Raw genomic sequence first — 23,728 nt, forward strand, 5'->3', positions numbered from 1 at the left:
AAGAGGGATAGAGGGAGGGAGAGAGAGACGTCTCTCCCTCCCTCTATCCCTCTCTCCCTCTCCTCCCTCTCCCTCGCCCTCCAACTCTCCCTCTCCCTCCGTCTCTCCATCTCCTCACTCCCTCCCAGAGAGGGAGACACAGAGGGAGAGGCACAGACGAGGGAGAGGGAGACAGGGAGAGGGAGGGGGCAGAGAGGGAGAGGGAGGGGGGAGAGAGGGGAGAGGGAGAGAGGGAGGGAAACAGGGAGAGAGAGGGAAGGAGAAAAGTCTCCTTCCCTCTCTCTCCCTGTTTCCCTCCCTCTCTCCCTCTCCCCCCTCTCCCTCTCCCTCCGTCTCTAGAGGGAGAGGAAAGAGGCAGAGGAAAGAGGGAGAGGAAAGAGGGAGAGGGGGAGAGGGAGGGAGGGTGATGGAGGGAGGGAGAGGGAGAGAGGGTGAGGGAGGGAGGGAGAGAAGGAGGAGAGAGGGAGAGGGAGGGAGGAAGAGACCTCCCTCCATCTCCCTCTCTCCCTCTCCTCTCCCTCCCTCCCTCTCCCCTCCCTCCCTCCCTCTCCCTCTCTCCCTCTCCCTCTCTCCCTCTCCCTCTTCCCTCTCCCTCTCCCTCTTCCCTCTCCCTCTCCCCCTCTCCCTCTTTCTTCTCCCTCTTTCCTCTCCCTCTTCCCTCTCCCTCTTCCCTCTCCCTCTTCCCTCTCCCTCTTTCCTCTCCCTCTTTCTTCTCCCTCTTTCCTCTCCCTCTTCCCTCTCCCTCTTCCCTCTCCCTCTTTCCTCTTCCTCTTTCCTCTCCCTCTTCCTTCTCCCTCTTCCCTCTCCCTCTTTCCTCTCCCTCTTCCCTCTCCCTCTCTCCCTCTCCCTCCCTCCCTCTCCCTCTGAGTCTCCCTCTCTCACACTCTGTCTATCCTCTCTCAGGAAGGAGTGGGAGCAGCAGGGAAGGAGAGGCAGAGAGGGAGAGGGACAGAGAGAGACAGACAGACAGAGAGGAGAGGAAGCAGGGAGAAAACAGAGAAAGAACACACCATCTACATTTCTGTCAAATGACACCGGGGATCCTTACATAACCAGGAGAAAATTACAGAGCGAGGCTCTTTCTCAGCTGGAACTGGAACTGCAGACGGGGCCAAACACCACCAGGCTGGCCACACATGTCCAGCCGCTGCTGCAGTCCCATGAGTCCGGTCAACAGGGCTCTGAGTGTCTGCTCCAGGGAGCTGGGGTTCACCCTCTCACCCGGGAGGCCGGGCCAAGCCAGTAGGGCCCGGGGCTGGACACATAGGAGGAAAAGCATCCCCACAGGACAGCTTGTGCGAGCAGATTCAGCTGCCAGATTCTAGAGGTCCGGGATCACCCTGTGGCCCGTGAAACCCAGGAGCCACGAGGGTCTTGCATCGTGATTCCTGTCCGTCGGACTGTCAAGTTTATGTAGGGAATCTTGGAAACAGTGGTAACAAGACTGAATTGGAACGAGCTTTAGGCTATTATGGACCACTCTGAAGTGTGTGGGTTGCTAAAAACCCTCCCGGCTTCGCTCTTGTTGAACGTGAAGATCCCCGAGATGCAGCCGATGCTGTCCGAGAACTAGATGGGAGGACGCTATGTGGCTGCCGAGTAAGAGTGGACCTGTCGAATGGGGAAAAGAGAAGTCGAAATCGTGACCGCCTCCTTCTTGGGGTCGTCGCCCTCGAGATGATTACCGGAGGAGGAGTCTTCCACCTCGCCACACATCTCCAAGACGGAGAAGCTTCTCCCTCAGCCAGAGCAGGTCCCTTTCTAGATATAGGAGAAGAGAGAGATCACCGTCCCAGGAGAGAAATCACAAGCCGTCCCGATCTTTCTCTACGTCTCCTAGCCGATCTAGGCCAAATGAAAGGAAATAGAAGACCACTTTGCAAGAGGAGTGGTGTACAGGAAATAACTTCATTTGACAGGAGTATGTACAGAAAATTCAAGTTTTGTTTGAGACTTGCGAAGCTTGGTGCACTTTTTAAATGTTTTAGCTGTTCACATTTGTTTGTCTCCTGGGACAGTGATACATAAAGGTGTCATTCTCTCTGGTTTGAAATGGGTCCTATGAGGCATGTGATATGAAGAATTGTTACCTTACAACGTTCCCTTATGCAAAATTGAATTTGCTTTGAATTTTTGGTCTTGCCTAGACTGATAATAAAACTCTGACTCCTGCCCAGCTAAAGTGTGATGTTTACTATTATCTTTTAAAAATTAAAAAATTAATTAATTTATTTGTGGCTGCATTGGGTCTTCGTTGCTGCACACGGGTTTTCTCCAGTTGTGGTGAGCAGGTTTCTCATTGTAGTGGCTTCTCTTGTTGCGGAGCATGGGCTCTAGGCGCATGGGCTTCAGCAGTTGTGGCAAACAGGCTCAGTAATTGCGGCTCACGGGCTCTAGAGCGCTGGATCAATAGTTGTGGTGCACGAGCTTAGCTGCTCCGTGGCATGTGGGATCTTCCCGGACCAGGCCTCGAACCCATGTCTCCTGCATTGGCTGGCGGATTCTTAACCACTGTGCTAACAGGGAAGTCCTCAGCTTCTTCTTGATGCTCTTGATTTTCTGAAGGAAGAAGATGGCCGTAAAAACAGGGGGTGGGGGCACAGAGGTGGGTTCAAGGAGACGAGGCGGATGAGGCGGACCAGAGGAGGGAGATGGGAAAGAAAGGGCCTCGGGTCCTAACTGTTAGGACCCTCCTCAGGAGTTACCCCAAGGTGACAGCCTAAGCTTCAGCCGTTTCAACGGAGCTAAGTTTCTGTCCCTTCAGGGTCTATCTGGTTTGCAGAAACAGGTAGAAATGGACCACCCTGGGGGAGGGAGCGACGTGGGGCGCAGAGGAAGGTGCCGGTTCCACGGGCCCCTGCCGGGCCAGCAGCAGGCAGGGCGCCTCAAGGACCTGCCCAGGCTGCGCCCCCTGCCCGGCCCAGGACTCAGCGCGCCCGGCCCCGCTCCCCGGCTGAGCAGACGTGCCTGTCCGAGGACAGGAGGGGCGCTGGGGGAGCGTGCCCGCTGGCTCTGCCAGGCGCACGGGCTCGTCGGGCACGCCTGGCTCAGAAGCAGCCCGAGGGACGCCGGGCCTCTGCGGGCAGCAGGCGCTGTGCCGGGCTCTGGCCTCCCTGCAGCCTCACGGCCCCACCGGCCACGACTGGGCAGGAGCACAGGGCGCCCTGGCAGGGCGGGGCGGCACTCAGGACCCCGCCCCGCGCCAGCAGGCCGCCTCTCCTGGGCGCCCCCCTCCACGGGCGTCCCCGTGGTCCCTCGGGCCAGTGGTTCTCAAGTGTCAAGACGGTCTGCGCAGCCCCACTGTCCACACCCTCACCTCCCCCAGCCTCGAAGCTCCATGTGCCCGCCGCTCCGGTGGACTTCGGGGCCCACGTGCCCGGGCCCCACCCTGGATGCCGGAGTCCCACAGTCCTCTGAGTCCCGCTTTCCTCCACCGCAAGGCACAGCACCGGCTGAAGCGGGACAGCTTTTGTGTTGAGGAACAAGAGCTGTCGCTGAGCCCTGGGTCGGGCCTGGTACCCGCGTTCACCGCGTCTGTCACTTTCTGACGCAAACCAGCCAGCGCAGGGCTGCACCCCAGCCCTTCTGTACGGGGCTCCCACACTCGGGGCCACCGTCCCCCTGCCCTCATCACCCCGGAGAGGCCCGGAGCCCCAGGCTCATTCTAGCCGATCCTGAGCCTGCTCCTTCCCGGGGACCCACACCTCAGGCTCCAGTCCCCAGCCACCCCTCCCCTCATTCCTGCCGAACTCTCGTGCTCCTGGGAGGCCCTAGGTGACAAGGCGTGCCCCTGCCCAGAACCATGAGTGACAAGCTCTTTCCTCATCTGCTGGCCTCACTGTTCTCTGTCCTCCACACAAACCGAGTCGGTCAGCCCTCACGACCACCTGTGAGGGGGTCCTCGGGTCACGCACGTTGCAGATGGTGAACAGGGACAATGGGGTCCAGTGACCGGCCTCCGGGGACCCAGCCAGTTGGTGGCAGAGCTAGGTCTGATCCCGGCCATCAAGATGCGTGTAGCCACGGTGCCCCACGCCACGCACCGAGGTGACGCGCTCGACCATGGGTGGCTCGCAGTGCCCGCCCCCCTCCCCACCCCACGGGGCTGCCTCCCGGGAGGGGCCGGGCTGCCCATCGCCCGCCTGTCCAGGGTGCCGCAGGGACCCCGTCCTGCTCGACCAGGAGTGGGAAGAGCTGGGGGCTCTGGGGGTCCACGCTGGGGGCAGAGGGGTGTCAGGCAGCTGGGAGGACCTGAAGGGACAGGTCCCCCCGCCACTGGGAACCCGCGCGGCCGCAGGGCTCAGCCAAGAGAGGAGGGAGGGGGTGAAGGCGGACGCCATGCTCTTCAGCCTTCCGTCGTCCCCCAGCCTCCGTGCCCAGAATGAGCCGCGCTGTGAATTACGGGAGAAAGGGGTCGGGTCTTGGCCCCCAGTCCTGGCACACAGCTCCTAAACCTAAAGCCACAGGCCGGGTTGCATGTTACAGTCCCCCTGCCTGCCCACCTCCTGCGAGGGGAGAGGGCCAGGGGTTGCAACGTGAATCCGTTGCCCATGGCCCCCGCTGTAATTGTGCTCGTGGAACAAAATCTCGGTAAACATGGGGTTCAGAGAGCTGTGGGGTGGGTGCCTGCAGGCGGCCTGGAAGCCCCGCGCCCCGCCCCACGCCTCCCCACCTCCTCCTTCCACCTGGCTGTTCCTTTCGAATAGCCCGGTGCTCTAGTCCGTGGACTGGGGGCTTGTGTTCTGGGGGCCCGCGCTAGCCAACGAACGGAACTCAGGCTGGGGGCGTGGGAACTCCTGACACAGCCTGTCGGCCACAAGCGCAGAGGACGACGTGGACCTGTGGCTGGCGTGGGCCGAGCCCTGACCTGCGGGCTCTGACTCCGGGTAGATGGAGTCCGAACTGAAGAGCTGCAGAAACCCGGCAGTCCCAGCGCTGCTGCTGCGGGAGCCCCACGGGCCTGGCGTTGGGACGGAAGCTCTGTGGGGAAGGGGGCTGAGGGTGGAGTAGGCTCGGAGGAGGGGGTCCTTCCTTGAGACCCTCCCACCAAAGCCACGGGCGGCGGGGGGCCCGGATGAGGCGGGGGTGGGGCGGGACGCAGGGAGGGGCCCACGCCGCCCGTGCTCTGGGGAAGCCCTGTGACCCTGAGGACCGAGGGCACAGCAGGTGCAGAGGGAGCGCTGGTCCACGTGGACCTTCCCTCCTGGGGTTGAGGCGTCAGAGAGATGGGCAGAGGCCGGCACGCGGGGCTCAGGCCAGGCGCTCCCCTACTGCGAAACTTCCTACAAAAGCAGTCATCGCAGAACTCGGCAACCGCAGTCATGGGCACTTACCACGGGGAAATGGAGACTGAAGTCCACACAGAAGCTGTACACAAACGCTCGCCTGACTGGGAAGAGCCCCAGACCGAAAGCCGCCGGGGGCCTTCCCAGGGCAACGGGTGACAGGGGCAGTCGTGTCAACGTCAGGATCCTGCTGGGACGCTGACTTGACTTGCACAAGAGGTGACACTGGGGAAAAGTGGGCAATGGAGTTTCGCTTTCTAGGGAGCTGGCCAACTCCTTTCCAGAGTGGCTGCACTGTCTTCCGCTCCCTCCAGCGACGACTCCCCTGTTCTGTGCTGCCTCGCCAGCACTGGGCACCGTCTCCAGGTTCTGCTGGGAGCAGAGCTTAGGTTTTCTAGTTCTAGGAGAAGCTCCAGAGTGACTCGCTAAGGCCATTAGCGAGTAATTATTTCCCAATGAGTGGCTATTTACAGTTAAAACCAAAAGCCACCTAATTATTGCTTTTCCCAAAAATTAAATATGAAATCTACGTTATGTAATTGTACACTTATTTCCCCCTTCGTGTATTCTAATTTCTTCCTGAGAAACCTAAGATGCCATCTGGCAGACTGCCCACAGTGGCTACGATTTGGGCAGCAGCAAAGGTCAACTTTAAACATTTTGCATCTAAAGTGACTTTGGATACCTTTGGATAGAAAGTACAGTCTGAGCCATTTTACAAAATGTGCGGCCATTTTACGAAACAGCTTGACAGTTCCTGCAAGTGTTAAACATAGAGTTACCCTATGACCCAGCAGTTCCACTACTAAATATATACCTAAGAGAAATAGAAACTTATGTCTGCACAAAAGCTTGTACGTGGATGTTCATACAAGCATATTTCTAAAAACAAAAGGTGGAAAAAATTCAAATGTCAATCTGACAAATGAATAAACAAAATGTGGCATATCCGTACGATAGAATAGCATTCAGCTATAAAAAGGAATGAAATATTGATCCATGTTACAACATGGATGAACCATGAAAGCATTCTGTAAAGAAAAGCAGCCACTCTCAAAAGGTCACATATTGTATGGTCCCATTTATATGAAATGCCCGGAATAGCAAATCTGTAGAGACAGAAAGGAGATTAGGGGTTGCCTAGAGCTGAGAGGGTTGAGAGAATGAAAAAACATTGTTAACGTGTAATGGGTTTCTTTGTGGGGGGACAGAAATCTAAAATTGGATGGTTGTGATGGTTACACACGTCTTTTAGTGGTTACACTAAGAACCACTGAATTGTATACATTAAAGGGTTAAATTATGGTATGTAAATTACATCCCGATAAAGCTGTTAAAATTATAATTTTATATTTATAAATTTGAAAATTCATCCAAAATTACAAATTCTTAAAACATGCAACCTAACAAGACTAACCCAAGAAAAGAAATATCTAAAAAATCTATATCTACTCAAAAAGTTGTTTGTATAATTAAGTACCTTTACAGAAAATGATTTCCAGGGATAAATGGCTTTCCAAGTAAATTCCTCCGAATATTTAGGGAAGAAATATTGGTAATCTTACATAAAACCCTTCCAGGAAACAGAAAATAATATATTGCTCAAAATGTTTATAAGGCCAACGAAAGCTTCAGCTCAAAAGTAAAAAGAATATTACAAGAATAGAATCATAGGCCAGTTTCTCTTTTGAACATGCATGCAAAATTTGTAAATAAAAGCACAAACTGTATCCATGGTATGTAAAACAGTAATATATCACAATCAAAGTGGCTTTATTCTAGTAATGCAAGGTTGGTTTAATGTTCCCACATGAAACTGATCCCAGGAATGAATCAGAGTGGGAAAAAAAGTCTTTTAAAAAAGAAGTCTTAAAAAAAAAAAAAAAAATAGAAGTCTTGGGAATTCCCTGGTGGTCCAGTGGTTAGGACTTGGCGCTTTCACTGCTGGGGGCCTGGGGTTCAATCCCTGGTCAGGGAACTAAGATCCTGCAAGCCATGAGGCAGGCCCCCCCCCCCCGCAAAAGAAAGAAAAAATGAAGTTTTAACCAGGAGAAGCACAAGAGTGAATAAACATAACAGATAACGCCTTATGAAAAGTAGGTGAAGATTATGGAATATTCTAAACTTTTAAAACAAACAGAAATTACAAAAGATTCAAGAGGATGTGACAAATGTTGTACATAGGCAAAAAATAAAATAAAATAAAATATACAAATGATGGGAGCCCAAAAATCCAGATGCCCAAGTCCCATCTCTGAAAGTCCTCATCCAATGGGTTCTGGATTTCCTCTATGTTTAAAAACCTACAGGTGATTCTGATACGATTCATAGACACAATGTAAAGCTTCTGCTTTACAGGAAATAATACCAGATTATTTTGTTATTTTATAGTTATATTAACAGGCTGTACTATTGACGGATAAGTCTGATGTCAAAATGCATTCCCCACTAGGGTTAAAAAAAGGAACTAGTACTCTCTACTGCTACTTGGTGGCAGCACGCATATATTGCAATGGCAATTATTGTAGGGAGCCAAATTAATGGAACATTTTAGAATTGGAAGACTACATAGAGGTCACCTAGTCAAACTTCCAACTATTATAGTTGTGAAAACTAAGGCCCATATAAATGAAATGATTTATCTCCAAAGAGGGTTAGTGAAAGAGTACGAAATAAAAAATATCTCTGAACTTTTAATTTAGTGCTATTTTTATTAATCTCAATATTAGCTCAAACTTCAGTGTGACAGATTTGGGATTCAATTCTTGCTTGAATTTAGTGGTTGCGTGCCTTTTTGTAAGTTACTGAAACACTTTTAACTTCGCTTTTCACATATGTAAAATGGTGAGCCTTGACTGATAATAGAGTATGAGATAGCCTAGCGCTGTTTTTAACACAAACAAGTACTTAAAATTTTTTGCCTCTCATCTCTCTTAAGCAACCTCTATCCTCTTAACAATAAAAGTGTCTTTCAGCTAGCAAAGCACCCCAGAGCTGACCACATTCTGGCAAGAGATATAGGATTCCTTTTCTTACTGAGGGCTCTTTATACCTGATATTTGAACTGCACTGAAACATGAACATCTCTTGTTTATACTGTATTAATGGATTTGATAGATGAATTTTCAAAAGTAATATGCAGGAGTTAAGCTGCATTAGTCTCAAGAAATATAATTCGATAGTGGTGGCTAGAATGATAAACAGTGTTTGGACAGGGAGTCCATATTGGATATGAACAACCTGTACTCTCATTCGTCTATTCAGAATAAATAAAATCCTTTCAAAATCTGTTTTAAAGGGCAGTTAGTTTCTTCTGCCTCATTTAAGTTACCTGCAAGAAAAAGACAATCTCCTGAATCCTTGTTTAAAAGGCTTTTAATATAAAGCAAATAATTTTTTGCAATATTTCCCAAACTTTTCATTATCAAATTAGCTGAGGCTGCTCAACGATTATCATTTCACAACAATATCTCCATTTTCACCTTCTTTAAATGAATTGGCCTAATAGATGTGCCATTAAAACAGAGCTTCACCCTCAACATATTTTAAAGTTTGTATTCAAACAGTATGAAGAAAACAGGATCAGGGAATTCAGCCATAAAAGTGAGTGGATTACTGATACATGCTACATCATGGATGCAACTAAGTGAAAGAAATCAGGCACGAAAGGCCACAGATTGTATGGTTCCATTTATACGAAATGTCCAGCAGTGGCAAATCCATACACACGGAAAACATTATACAGTAGTGGTTGCCAGGGGTTTGGAAGAGAGGGAAATAGGGAATGACTGCTTAAAATGGGTGTAGGTTTCCTTTTGGGGTGATGAAAATGTTTTGCAACTAGGCAGTGGTGACAGTTGCACAGCATTGTGACAGTACTAAATTCCACTGAATTGTACAGTGAATTGTAAAATGATCAAAACGGTGCATTTTATGTTATGTTCATTTTACTACAATAAAAAGGAGAAAGAAATAGGGAAAGACTTTGAGTTTGGGAAAGTAAGGTGAACTGGTCAAGAAAAAGACAGCTCTACTATTCAGTTTTCTCTCAGCTCTCCCAGTGCATTAATCGTCAGCAAAAAGTAGCCTGAACTTGTAGCTGACAGTCATTCAACAGAGTCCCGGGAAAAGTAAATAAAATAAAACCCAACTATTCTGATTTAGCACATCTATGACAGGTTAACTTCCTGCTCAGCCACATGGACATTCATGAGGACGTTTCAAGTTAGGTGTCCTCTACTCCAGTACTTCACTCACAGCTCATTCACACATGTATGCAACAGCATTTCTTCATTTAATGGACTCTGCAGTGCTGGTTGTGATCAGTCTCACGAAAAGGAAAGGAGGAAAAAGCCTCCACACTGGCTTGGTGGTCTTGGGATGAAATGGATGCAGAAGACAGCTTGATTGTCAGACTGGAAACTTTTATTTTCCTTTTCCTCTTCTTTTAATCTTTCCTATCAGGTCTTCTGTCCACTTCCCACTGCCTTCTTTCAAACAGGAAAGACACTGATTAGCTGCTGGATTTTATTTTGTTAAAACAACTATTGTTTTCGATTTCTTGTTGTCCGCTGAATGTTATTTTTACTGCCAAATGAGCTTCGGTGGTTGATGTAGGGGGTCTCTTGGGAACTTAACTTTTTCAAGTTGAAGTGGAAAAGCTTTTTTGTTTGAATTGGCTTTTACTGGGTGCTTCAAGATTTGCTCTTAGCTCTTTGATGGGGGACTGAATAGCACTATGTTTCCTTTGAGGTCCCAGTAAATAAAGGATCCCATGTCCTCCTGGGCACTTTATCGGGATTGTGCTGTGTGTGCTCTCTAACAGCCAGATGCAGATTCCAGGAAAATGACATATAAGTGAATATAAATAATCTAATATTTTTAGAATTTGCTTTGGCCATACTCCTGGTCTCATTCTACTTCTTGTAGCAGATGGCTTTAAAGAGCATTAGCTATGTATATATTAAATAGAATATACATATACCAATATTAAAGATTATATTGGTGTATAAATGTAATATATTACTGTTTATATGAATGTATAACAATTATGTATTATATTAACATGTATTTTTGCATAGCATATATTGTACACAAACTATATGACTAATGCAATGTATTTATACGTTTAATATGTTCACAGTATTAATATGATATATCATGTAATATTGATTATAAAACAATGATATCATAATATAGAAATGTATCATTATTATTATCTGATATAATACATTATAGTTAATGTATTCTATATAACACAATACATAATGTATTATTATAAGACAAGTATATTATATAATATAAATATAATACTTATATAAAGTAGATATATTTTAATTATACACTACACATACAAGTATGTATAACTATTTATAATTTTATTTACATAAGAATCTGTTCATAACAATTGATGTAAAAATATGCAATATTTAAAATCAAATGGGCCATAATCTCACTGCCTACACATAACTACTTTTAAAAGCTTGAACCCTGTCTAAATCATGCTTACATATCGCTCAACCTGTTTTTCTACACATGCACATATACACACATTTATACACAATATATATGTATACTACCACTTTTCAGTTCAGTGTATATAAATATACGATATACATAATTATATTCCTGTGTATGTAGACAAATATAAATCAAAGGTATGTGTATAGGTATGTATTTCACATATTTGTATAAATATATCATATAATGTATGTGTATATAAATACACGATTATATACATACATACACAGAAATATACTTACTTAAACAAAAGAGACCTAAATAAACATAGTTCTCGAAGAATAAAACGAGTTATGTCTCACCGTTTCAATAACAGTTTATAGTTTTCTACTGTATGTGCTTCTATAATTGTTATGAACAATTCCCATTTGTTGAATGTTAAGTTGTTTTAATTTTTTGCCATTATTAATGAAGCTCTGAAGAATCTGGTGGGCAAGATTCCTTGAAAAACTCTCCTAAAAGAAAGGAGTTCGGTATGCTAGGTTAAATGTAAACACCTTATTTTTAAGTGCGTGTCTGATTTTTGAAGTGTGCAGTAGAAATTTCCAGGACCCCTGAAAGAAGGGGGGTACATGTGTGAGAGTTATAGCTATATTAAGAGTGGATTGAAGACCTTGATCGCTTAGAACAGAAGCTGGTAATCCTGTTTTTATGGAGCGAAATAGCAAATATTTTAGGCTTTGTGGACCAAAGAGGCAAAATTGCGGCTATTATTTAGGTACTTAAGCAACCATTTAAAATATTACCAGTTAAAATGTGAACATTATTCATAGCCCATAGGCCATAAAAAATAGGCAGCTGTCTGGATTTGGAATACAGGCCATAGTTTAATGACACACCTGACCTGACACAGAGACTTGTTGTTAAAATGGCCATTACCACATGGGAGGCAGGAGATAAGACTCCATCCCTCCTAGATGGGAAGTTAGAACTAAACCTATCTATCCCTAGGTTCACCTTTAATGAAAGGGTGTGCTAGTAAAAAAAAATATCTGCTGGCAAAGGGAGATTAAGACCAAATTCTCTTGGCCTCTGCTCTGGGTAGGAAACAGGTAGGAAATCTTGAGAATTCTGAACCCCAGATCTGTGTTCACAGTGTTTGGGTTGCAAATTTATTTGCGGTCTTGCAAACAGAAGGTAAGAAGTTACCTTAAAATGCTCCCAGATGGGTGGTATTCCAAACACAGAACTAAACACTCTCTGGAGAGGTAGACCTTCAACCCAGGCCTATAGCGTTCCCACAGATAAAGTTTAGCTAAACATGAGCTCATGATCTAAATGTACACAATAATGAAGAAATCAGCTACAATGGGAGAGAATCAGCAAAAACAATCAATACCAGAATTAGATTCCCAAGGCCATCCATTGAATGTTGGAATTATCAGGTGCAAGGCAGAAAATAGACATAAAACTAGAACTGAAACAAGGAACAGGATGTTTTAAAAGAGTGGGTAGGCTCTTTAAAAAATTTCTAAAGTACATGTCATTGATAAAGCTAAAAACTCAAAGGTTGTGTAAAACAGCAGATTAATCATGGAGAAGAGTGAAATTATGCTGTTTTCAAAAATATGGCAAATCAGATTTTCTGCCTAATTATATAAGTAGATTTATCTTAAAAAAATACACATATTTTAAAGACTTATTGGCTGTAAAGTAACTCAAGGATATTTCAGAGGGCTTCTCTCCAAAGAAAAGTTAGAAGTAGCAAAACACAGAAAGTCGAGGGGAAAAAATGTCAATATATATACATTGCTATAGGGTGCACTAAGGCTTAGGCCAGCAACAATGTGGAGGTGCTGACCCTTAGATACTTACAACTAAGCTGGCATCTTCAAAAAGTTCAACTATTTATAACTAAAAAGATTTATTAAAATTAATAACCAAGTGTTTTAATTGACATCAGAAGAGCAAAACAATAAACCCTGAGAACATAGAAAAAATAGATAATAAAGATATGAGCAGAACTTAATAAAACAGAAAAAGGTATAAAATTGAGGTGATTTAGTAAGTCAAAAGAATATTCTTTGAAAAGATTTTAAAAACACACTTTGAGTAAGCAAAACAAAAACATAAGTAAATAATACACAGAAAGAATCAGGACAATGTTATAGCAGAGAGGACAAAGAGAATATATGAAATGCCAGTAAATTTGAACATTTATGTAAAGTGGACAATTTCCTAGCTCCTAAAGTTTACCAAAACTGACACAAGAGGAAATATATAGCTGGAGTTCTTTCACCAGTAAAGGAATTAAGTCAATAGTTTACAATCTTTCACCAAGAAAATACCAGACCCACCCAGAACGTTTGGGTGGGGAATCCTATCAAACTTCTATTAAACAGGTAACGTCAGTATTAATAAAGAAAAACTTCTAGAGAGTAGCAAAGGAAGAATGCTCCTTTATTCATCTTAGGAAGTCTATATAACCCTAATACTGAAAATATATTAGGACTGTAAGAAAAAGAAATTTACAGGTCAAATTTACTTGTAAATATAAAAGCAAAAATTTTAAGCTATGATATTAGCTACTCAGGTTCACTAGAGTAAGAAAAAGCATGAGCAAGTTAGGTCATCCAGTGAATGAAAAGGTAGTTTAATGTCAAGAATATATATCAATAGATTGAAATCACCACATTTTATTTCTTTCGTCTGTCTCTTTAAAAAATTGATAAGTACTTCTATTGATCTCTCTTGTACTAGGCACTGTCCTAAGTCATTTACATATTTACTCCTTTAAACCTTCTATTATCCCTGGGGGAAGGTTCTATTTTGCTTCCATTTCTTAGCTAAGACTCTAACCCCCAGGAAAGTAAAGCAACATTTGCAAGTTTTTGTGGATGGTCAGTGATGGGACCAGCACAGGAACATCCGAAGTCTGTGCTTGGAAACAGTGCCCCATGTTGACACTCACATTACAGATGAAAGGAAAGGAACCGTGCACTTACACTATAGGTTAATACCCACATAACAGGTTAAAGGAAAAAGAAACATGTGCTTCTCTCAAAAGCTGTAAAGAGAGCATATCTATTTCTAAATACATTTCCCAATTCCTTTTGCTTGTTTTCTGACCTTTGGAGTGCATTTTGCCATGAGGAAAATTTTAATTCTTATATAATTAAATGTATCCTTTTTTCTTTGTATCTTAGAAAGGTGTTCCTCATGAATAATTTATTTCAAGTCTCCCAGGTTTCTGATACTTTTACACTTTCATGATTTTTTTACTTTTAACTAGTGGCTATATCTAGAATTTATTAATGATAGCCATAGTTTCCCAATTTTGTTGAATATGTTTGGCTACTGATCCAAAATGTCAATTTTATTTTAATCTCAAATCCCTTACGCTCTTGCATCTAATTTTAAGATGCTTCCTATTCCACTGGTTGTTTTGTCTATCTGAAACAAAATGCTACCTTAATTATAATGTAATTCTAATATAATAAATGTAATTAGTAAACATAATACCATATATAATAAATAGCATAATATAAAATAACAAAATATAATTTACCATATAACAAGGTCAAAAGAGAACAAAACTATACAATCAGTTGAAATAGTCCCCAAAGATATTTTATAAAATTCAATATTCATTTCTAATTTAAAAGAAATAGTAAAATAGGGATTGATGAATGCTTCCACAGTAAGAAGAAATTATATATCTAAAAGAGAAAGAGGTAAATGATAACCTTTAGTAACACTGGCAATAAATACAGGACAAGATGAAGATGCCTGATATAATGTTAAAGAAAAGCTATTATGTAACATTGTCTTTGCAGCACTGATGAGTTCAGTGAAAAGAGAATCTCATAGAAAAGAGTATCTCGTTCTTCTTAATGTCTGTACACTTGTCCATTGCATGAATATAACAGCTTATTTAACCAATATGTTACTGATCTGATCTGGATTTCTAGGTTTTCATGGAATTTTATTATGCACAATTGTTACAAACTCTAGGACTTCCTCTTATGTTTATATCTTTTGAAAGAAACAATATCTCCACAGATGGTTTATCTGGGCTGGCTGCTAGCCGACTATGGCTACTTCTCAGTTCTTCCCTTTACATTCCTAGTCAATATGAAAACGGAAGGCAAGAAGGTCTTCTGTATAGAGACTGTAAAGATAGGTCTTGGTGATAAAGTCTTGGTGGTAAAGGCTAAAAATATCAACCCAGAACAAGTGTTCTTCCAGCTGTAACTATGTGTGATTCCCTTGGCTTGATTCTGTAGAGGATGTAAGACAAGACTGTAGGATCTGCCCTCAAAGTGCTTCCAGTAAGATGAGCTAAGTCAAGTATGGTGGCATATCTAATTCAAGACAAAATATAACGGCTCCTTTTCTCTCATAGCAAAACTTCGTGGAGTGAATGTAGAAGTCACTGTAGGCTCTTAATTAAAGGAACACAATAAATCTTGTATTGAAAGGTGATTATTCTGGTCTCTTTGTAGAGGTGAATTGGAAATTGTCTAGAAGAAGGAAAATTAGCTTAACTAAAGTTAAACTCATAAATAATTGAGCATTAATTAAACATCTGTGGCCTATATTTCTCTTTGATCATAATTTCTCCCAACTTATACACCTCTTTGATACCCGATCAATCATTGTCAAAGATGCAATTAACAATGATTATTACTGTGTATTAGGTTTTGCCTGGGCCCTGAAGAAACCATCCTAAATTACGAGCTATGATTGTCACTTGATTTTCTCACAAAGAACAGTCAGAACTCCTGGTCTTAAGTGGCTTGGAATGTGAAACTAATGAGTCTCTTAGATATTATTAGAGGACCCTACAGAGCCCATTGGTGAAAGTTTGGAAAACAGCGGGCTTCTTAAAATTAATTCTTGTAGTGTGTTACGAAAGATGACTGAACCAAAAGGATAATGGTGTTTCTGGTTCTGTTGTTAGCGTTCTCCACGGAAAGATCACGGAAGCTTCTGGATTCAATTTCCTTCCCCATGTGTGAATGTCACTGAAAATATCCAACTCCATTCTATCCCCATAGAACTTCAGAAACTAAGCAAAATGAAGACTCAAAATTCATTTCAAATAATGAAATGAAAATATAATGTAGAATGGAACTGGGAAAATAACCTGGTTTAAATTCTGGAAAGTACTAACTATACAACTCTGGATAAGTTGCTTAATCTTGCTTAGTCTGATTTCATGTGGATCTCACAGGATGTTATGATGATTAATTTAATACCTTTGTATAACGTACAGTGTTATGTAATTTCTTCTTGTTCTTCTTGAGTCAATTCATATCTTTAAGCAACTCACTTTAAAAAATAGTTACTTACTTGCTTAAATTACTCTTACCTTCTATTATCAGCTGAATTGTGTCCTGCTCAAGTTAATATGTGGAAGTCTTAACCCCCAATACCTCGTAATATGACTGTATTTGGAGATAAGGCCCTTAAATAGGTAACTGAGGTCAAATGAGGTCAAATGGGTGGGCTCTAGTCCAATATGACTGGGGTCCTTATAAAAAGAAAAAATTAGGACACAGACATGCACAGAGAGAACAAAGTGATTATTAGTAACCACGATCATGTCCTGAATGCATGGAACACGTCACCATTTGCCAACCACCGTGTCAAGTCAGCAGAAACTACAGAAATGGAGAGCTCTCCGCAGAAATTCACACACCCGTGCACCAGGTAACAGACCACAGGCAGATGTCCACTCAGCCTTTCACGTGTCTCTCACGGAGGGCACGCTCTCTCCTGGGCGGGGCGAGCACAGACATCTGTCGGGAGTTTAACTACTTTTAAAATGCGTTGAGTCTGGAGCCTGTGCTCCGCAACAAGAGAGGCCGCGACGGTGAGAGGTCCGCGCACCGCGATGAAGAGGGGCCCCCCCCACTTGCCACAACAAGAGAAAGCCCTCACACAGAGACGAAGACCCAACACAGCCATAAATTAATTAATTAATTAATTAATTAATAAAAATTAAATTATATAAAATTAATTAAATATAAATATATAAAAATATATATTCATATATAAAAATATATAAATATAAATAAATTTGTATATAACATTAAATACAATTTTAAAATAAATTAATTAATTAATAATAAAAATATCAACCACTGCAATTAAATATTTTAAAAAAATGCGTTGATACAACCATGTCTCACTTTCGCTTGGATCAGTCAGCAAACGCTTTTTGGAAACCCTTAATTCTCCACACCTCCTACCTTTCCGGCCGCCCTGCTCCTCAGGCCGGGTCCCCATGGGAGGCGGGGCTGCGTGCTGACGCACGGCGGGTGCACTGACGTCCTCGAGCCCCGCCCCCACGAGGCCGCCTTCCGGTTGGAACGGCAGCCCCACGGCGCGGAGGACGATCAGGCTGGCGCCGCAGTGAGCGCGGCATGGAGGGGCCTGCCTAACTGGGACCCGTGGCCCTGCGTCTTCTGGCAGCGACGCGGGTCCTGCGCACGCTGCGGGGCCGCAGCCGCCGGGCGGTGGGCGCCTGAGGGGCCGGGAGGCGAGCCGGGGCCCCCAGGCGGGTGTGGGCATCGTGTCCACAAGCAGCGTCCCCGAGGCCGCGCTCGGGCCGTGATGACCGGTGAAGCTGCGCTGCGACAGCGCAGCCGACTTCTTCCCTGTGTCCAGTAGTGGTCTGGAGGGGTAAGGAAGCCTGCCTTTCAATTTGAGGGAGCAGAGGGTTTGAGGTCCTCTCTCTTCTATTGCTCTAGTATACTGCGTAGCACCTAATAAAATACTGGGTTATAGTTGACATTTAAATCGCTGATTGATCAAGATTGGGAAGTATCATTGGAAATGAAAATAGGAGGAGTCTTAAGATTTTTAGGTTTTTCTTTTTTTTCCTGTGTCTCAAAACGTATGTAGTATTTTACTGAGTGGTTGGGAATAAAGTTTGCAGTATTCAGTGTATTCAGTTTTAGTATCTAAATAGAATTAAACTGCTGCTGTAAACTGGAATAACACTTTGTTACCAGTTTTCGAATGCATCTGTTTGTCAATTACCTGTTTGGGAAGATTGTAGTTAATGATTGTAAGAATGTGGCTATAAACCTCCAATTGACTCAAGAAAAGCAAATAAGTCAAGACTGACAAATGTATAGGCTCTTCATCTTATTGTGTGTGTGGGTTTTTTTCTTTCTTTTAGTTGTTTGTCAAGGTGTAAAGAACTCTACCACTCTTAAGACAGTAAACTTCACGGGGTGTAATCTGACATGGCAGGGAGCAGATAGATCACATGGCCAAGATCTTAAAGGTGATTTTTTTATGTTTGAACTTTCATGAAAACATATGTGATTGAAGCACATTAATATATTGATACAGATGGCAGTTAATTTTTGTCTTTTGATACGTGTGAGTGCAGCTTTCGTTTTGTTGAAAGAATATGACCAGTTTTCAGTTTGGGATTCTGCCATGTAGTAAAGATAGTCCACTTAATTTTAGAAATAAGAGATTTAATATATAATAATATTTTAATGTATTTTTAGTTACTGAAAACATTGATTGTGATACTGTGAAAAAACTATGCCATTATAGTCTTGAAGACTTAACTGAATCAAGTGTTTACTAGCTGCTGTAGTTTATAAACTAATAAAAATCACTACATCAGCAATTTGTAAATACAGTTTTTAAAATAATGCCTTAACTTTACAGTGGTTCTAATTACTGTATTTAGGCCTAAAGTTATTTACTAATTCGACATGAAGCCTTCTGAATAGTTTGATGGTGCACATCAAGGGTAGTAAACTATGGCTGGTGGGCCAGATCCAGCCCGTCGCCTGGTAAAGAAAGTTACTTTGGAACATAGTCGCACCCATTGTTTACATGATAGCTATGGCTACTTTCACCCTACGCCAGTGGGGTTGAGTCGTTGCAACAGAAACTGTATAGCCCACAAAGCTGGAAATGTTTAAGTTTAGATTTTAAAAATTGAAAAATTCTTTGAGCCTCTACAGGGCAAGTCCATTGACCCCTGGGGCTGAAAACAGTCAAGAACTTGGGTGCCTAAGCCAAATGGCCTAGGTTCAAATTCCCTTTCTCCCATTTCATAGCAAGTGACCATGGACAAATCACTTAACCTCTGTGCCTCATTATGAGGTTTAAATGAACTCATTTGTATAAATAGTGCCTGGCGCATACTAAGCACTGTGTAAGCGATTGCTGTTATTTCTGCTTGGAGCTTTTATAAGGTATTGTTAATAGAAAAATGACCCTAATGATTTTCGTTTTAGAGTGTCAAAGGCACTTTGAGTCTTTTATTTTTTCACGAATGTAATAAGACTTTTTTCATTTAAAGTCAGTGTTCCCTATTACCAAACTTTATTTTATGAATATAAAGAATTGAATGTCTTTAAGACAATACTTGTGGTTAAATGTCAAACCACTATTTTCCCAAGGCGCATCCGACTGGCTGTGCATAGTCCAGGCCTCTAAAGTTGGTGTGCATACCCTAGGGAGCATGTGAGATCCATTTTGTAAATATAGTTTTAAAAATAATGCCTGGGACTTCCCTGGCGGTCCAGCAGTTGAGACTCTGTGCTCCCAATGCAGGGGGCCTGGGTTCGATCCCTGCTCAAGGAACTAGATCCCACGTGCCTGTCGTAACTAAGAGCCCACATGCCACAACTAAAATATCCGGCCTGTTGCAACTAAAGACCCGGCACAGCCAAACAAACAAACAAACAAATAAATAAATATTTTTTAAAAATAAATAAAATAATGCCTTAGGAGTTAGGAAGAGAACATATTAGAACCTATTTAGCTTTGTATCATTTAAACACTATCTGTGTAGTGTATAATGTACATACATTATATGTATAGAACTTCGTGTATATAATTTGTTAAAAAACAAGATGCATATTAAAAAGTTTTCTTATGGGTTGCCCAGTCAGGTGTTTGGAGACCATTGGAGGACAGAATGATGACATTTAGAGCCTCAGCAATGATAGAATTTAGAACCAATTCCCTGACTTAGAAGATAAGGAAAAGAATTCATAGACTGTAATTGAGTTGTCCAACTTGACATAACTGTTCAAGAGCAGGTCGTCCAGTGGCTGGAATCTAATCACTGACCAACTAGAATCTGGGTCACTGGACTCGTAAAGCAGCAGTGACTGTTTAATTTCTCAGGTTGATTCTCCTGGCATACATGCTTGATATGTGTGTGTGTAAATCTCTGACATAGTAAGCCATACTCAGTGGGCACACCCTGTTTCCTTCTTCAAGCATCTTAATTTCATCCCATTAAATCTTTGAAGTATCAGACTACCAGAAGGCATGAAGAAACCTGGGCTGAGAGTCTTCGTTCCAGGAGACCTGAGCTTGACTGTATGGCTGGTTTGAGGCGCATCTCTCTGAACTGCAACACGCTCATTGGTGACCTGGGTGCAAGTGCTTTGGCAGAATCTCTTAGTGAGGATTTATGGCTTAGAGGTAAATTCTAAAATTGAAAATATTGAATTTTTAATATGATATATGCTTAGCTTTTGGCATGATACTGTTGTGATAGGATTTTTTTTAAAGCCTCATTTTTCTGATAGGTTTTATTTTGCTTGTAAACTTTCTCTACGAGTTGCATATATTCTTTATAGAAAATGCAGAGTTACAAGAGAACAATTACCTGTAATCTTAATACCCAGACGTAATCACTGTTCATTTTGGTGTATACACTTTCAGTCTTCTATTTTTCTATAAATATATCTGTACACTTAGTGATTACAAAAATAGAATTGTAGTATACTTGCTATTTCATATTCCTGCTTTTTTCACTTAATGATGTATCCTGTAGTATTCCATCATATTGATGTCCCATAGTTTAATCAATTCTTTGCAATTAGATTTACACAGTTTGCTTTTCCCTGTCAGAAACATTGTGAATACGTTGTGTATACATCTCTGTGTCCATCGGGATTACTTCTGTAGAATAAGGAACTAAGAAGTGGAATGACCTGAGTGTGACATATTTTTAAGACTGTTGATACACATTGCCAAATTACCATCCAGAAATGCTATGCCAATTTGTAGTCCACGCCAACAGTGGATGTGAATCCTGCCTCTCACAAACACTGGCTTGTAGCACTTGTAAAAAACTGTAAAACTACAAAACTGAGTACCTCTCCATTTTCTATGCAAGTAGGATTACTCCAAATTTTATAACTTTTTTCAGTTAATTTAGTATGAGCATTTTAGCAAGTCAGTCAATTTGCATCTCCTGCATCATTTTTTGTGATTGTTCAGTATTCCATTATATGAATATGCCACAGTGCACATAGCTTATCCATTCTTGTATGTAAGCTTTGTCCAGTTTTTCAGTTACAAATAGTACTCTGATATATATCCTTACCTATATCTCTGACTATTTCTTTTGGTTAAATTCTTAGAAAGAGAGTTGTTGGATCAAAAGGGTATACACATTTTAAAGGCTTTTCTTACAGAATCTTGGCTTAATCTGATAGAATAACCGCATTTTGTTTTATTTTGTATTCATTTGAGTTACTGGTGAGGTTTACTGGCTGTTTGTATTAATTTGGCTATTTGGTTAATTATACCCTGTGTCCATTCTTCTGTAGTGAGAGGTTGTAATGGTTGTATCATATCCTGTCAGATCCGTATGTCTGACTTGCTATTTCTGTGTGTCATGGGGGTGTTGAAAGACTCCAGTTATTTCAATGTGATGGTCCACACAACACTTAAAAAAACGACTCATGATAGTTTCCTTTCATGTAATATTTTTTAATACCTGTGCTTTGGTGATGATCCCTTTGGTTTAAATGAGTAGGTTGTTCAGCCCCAGAACTCCTAGAATTCATGATCAGTTTTTCTGGTTTTTGTCTGACTTTTTATGGAGAGAGTTCTTTTTTTTTTTTTTTTAAATAATGAAACTCTCTAGGAGTTAAGCCAGCATTTTATTTATTTATTTATTTTTGGCTGTGTGGGGTCTTCATTTCTGTGTGAGGGCTTTCTCTAGTTGCGGCAAGCGGGGCCACTCTTCATCGCAGTGTGCGGGCCTTTCGCCGTCGCGGCCTCTGTTGCTGCGGGGCACCGGCTCCAGACGCGCAGGCTGAGTAGTTGTGGCTCACGGGCCCAGTTGCTCCGCGGCATATGGGATCCTCCCAGACCAAGGCGCGAACCCACGTCCCCTGCATTGGCAGGCAGACTCTCAACCACTGAGCCACCAGGGAAGCCCCATGGAGAGAGTTCTTAACCATCATACTTTCATGATAGGTTTTTAGTATGTATTCTCTATTCACACATTGTTTGAATTTGTTATTATTTGTATCCTCTTAGACTTGTCTTTTTTGCTCTAAAACTAACAGTTATTACATTTCTTCTATTTTGTTTTCCCCTTTTAACTAGTTTCAAGTGGGATTTGGAGCTCAAGATCGTGATCAAAAGAATGCAGTGCATTTCTGAGCTCCACCAGTTTTTGCTTGTGAGGTTTACACTGCCACTGCCACCCTTGCTAATAATGAACTGAGATTCATTTTCTGATGTTTTTTGCTCATAGGTTATATACAGTTATTCTTCAGTTCTGTAATTGTAAAATATGTTGGATGATTTATTGGTACTAAAGCCAGGGTTATCATTGCACATCCAAGAAGAGGTTTTTCAATTGGAATATGCATTATGTGTGTGCGCATATGTTTCTGTTTTTTTCCATACCCAAAATTACAAACCTGCCACGACTTGTCTTGTGCAGGACTCTTCCACACGTGAGAAAATGAGAGTTGTCTATACATTAAATCTGTAGAGTTAGCAAGTGACCTTTTGTCTTTCATCAAAAGCACTTGACCTGCAGCAGTGCGGCCTCACCAGTGAAGGAGCAAAGGCTTTACTAAAGGCCCTTGAAACCAACAGAACTCTGCTCATTCTGGATATAAGAAAAAATCCACTTGTTGGTATGTGGTCACTTTTTTTAAATTCATTAACACATAGCAAAACAAAAAGAATTTGTTCACGTGTTGACAGTTTTTAAAGGTATCTAAGTGTCTGGACAGTGCTCAGACTGTACTTTCTATCCAAATGTATCCAAAGCCACTTTAGATGCAAAATGTTTAAAGTTGACCTTTGAGATAATCCTGCAGCCTGTGGAACAAAAACCACATTCACAGAAAGATAGACAAGATGAAAAGGCAGAGGGCTATACACCAGATGAAGGAACAAGATAAAACCCCAGAAAAACAACTAAACGAAGTGGCGATAGGCAACCTTCCAGAAAAAGAATTCAGAATAATGATAGTGAAGATGATCCAGGACCTCGGAATAAGAATGGAGGCAAAGATTGAGAAGATGCAAGAAATGTTTCACAAAGACCTAGAAGAATTAAAGAACAAACAAGGGGGCTTCCCTGGTGGTGCAGTGGTTGAGAATCTGCCTGCCAATGCAGGGGACATGGGTTCGAGCCCTGGTCTGGGAAGATCCCACATGCCGCGGAGCAACTGGGCCCGTGAGCCACAACTACTGAGCCTGTGCGTCTGGAGCCTGTGCTCCGCAAAAAGAGAGGCCGCGATAATGAGAGGCCCACGCACCGCGATGAAGAGTGGCCCCCGCTTGCCACAGCTAGAGAAAACCCTCGCACAGAAACGAAGACCCAACACAGCCAAAAATAAATAAATTAACTAATTAAAAAAATAAATAAATAAAGAACAAACAAACAGAGATGAACAATACAGTAACTGAAATGAAGACTACACTAGAAGGAATCAATAGCAGAATAACTGAGGCAGAAGAATGGATAAGTGACCTGGAAGACAGAATGGTGGAACTCACTGCTGCAGAACAGACTAAAGAAAAAAGAATGAAAAGAAATGCAAGCAGCCTAAGAGACCTCTGGGACAACATTAAACGCAACAACATTCGCATTATAGGGGTCCCAGAAGGAGAAGAGAGAGAGAAAGGACCAGAGAAAATATTTGAAGAGATTATAGTCAAAAACTTAC

General features: G+C 42.5%; 2 protein-coding genes and 1 long non-coding RNA gene across 3 annotated transcripts; all 3 read right to left on the minus strand.

Moving 5' to 3' along the window:
- Positions 1 to 544: 544 nt before the first annotated feature.
- Positions 545 to 17,434, minus strand: LOC309637089 (uncharacterized protein). Its single transcript, XM_082411195.1, has 3 exons — positions 17,003 to 17,434; positions 3,317 to 3,452; positions 545 to 2,559 (listed from the first exon to the last, which is right to left on the minus strand). Exons 1-3 carry the CDS (start codon positions 17,322 to 17,324, stop codon positions 2,532 to 2,534), a joined length of 486 nt encoding a protein of 161 aa, XP_082267321.1. The 5' UTR covers positions 17,325 to 17,434; the 3' UTR covers positions 545 to 2,531.
- LOC309637088 (uncharacterized protein) lies at positions 4,278 to 7,150 on the minus strand. The gene is made up of 3 exons (XM_082411194.1): positions 5,334 to 7,150; positions 4,868 to 4,980; positions 4,278 to 4,391 (listed from the first exon to the last, which is right to left on the minus strand). Exons 1-3 carry the CDS (start codon positions 5,718 to 5,720, stop codon positions 4,346 to 4,348), a joined length of 546 nt encoding a protein of 181 aa, XP_082267320.1. The 5' UTR covers positions 5,721 to 7,150; the 3' UTR covers positions 4,278 to 4,345.
- On the minus strand, positions 8,643 to 16,546 carry LOC309637109. Its single transcript, XR_014250397.1, has 2 exons — positions 16,120 to 16,546; positions 8,643 to 15,268 (listed from the first exon to the last, which is right to left on the minus strand). It is a non-coding gene; the product is annotated as an uncharacterized lncRNA (long non-coding RNA).
- Positions 17,435 to 23,728: the final 6,294 nt, after the last annotated feature.

The sequence above is a fragment of the Balaenoptera physalus genome (assembly GCF_965194825.1).
Source record: "Balaenoptera physalus genome assembly, chromosome: 10".
NCBI classification, from domain to species: Eukaryota; Metazoa; Chordata; class Mammalia; order Artiodactyla; family Balaenopteridae; genus Balaenoptera; species Balaenoptera physalus.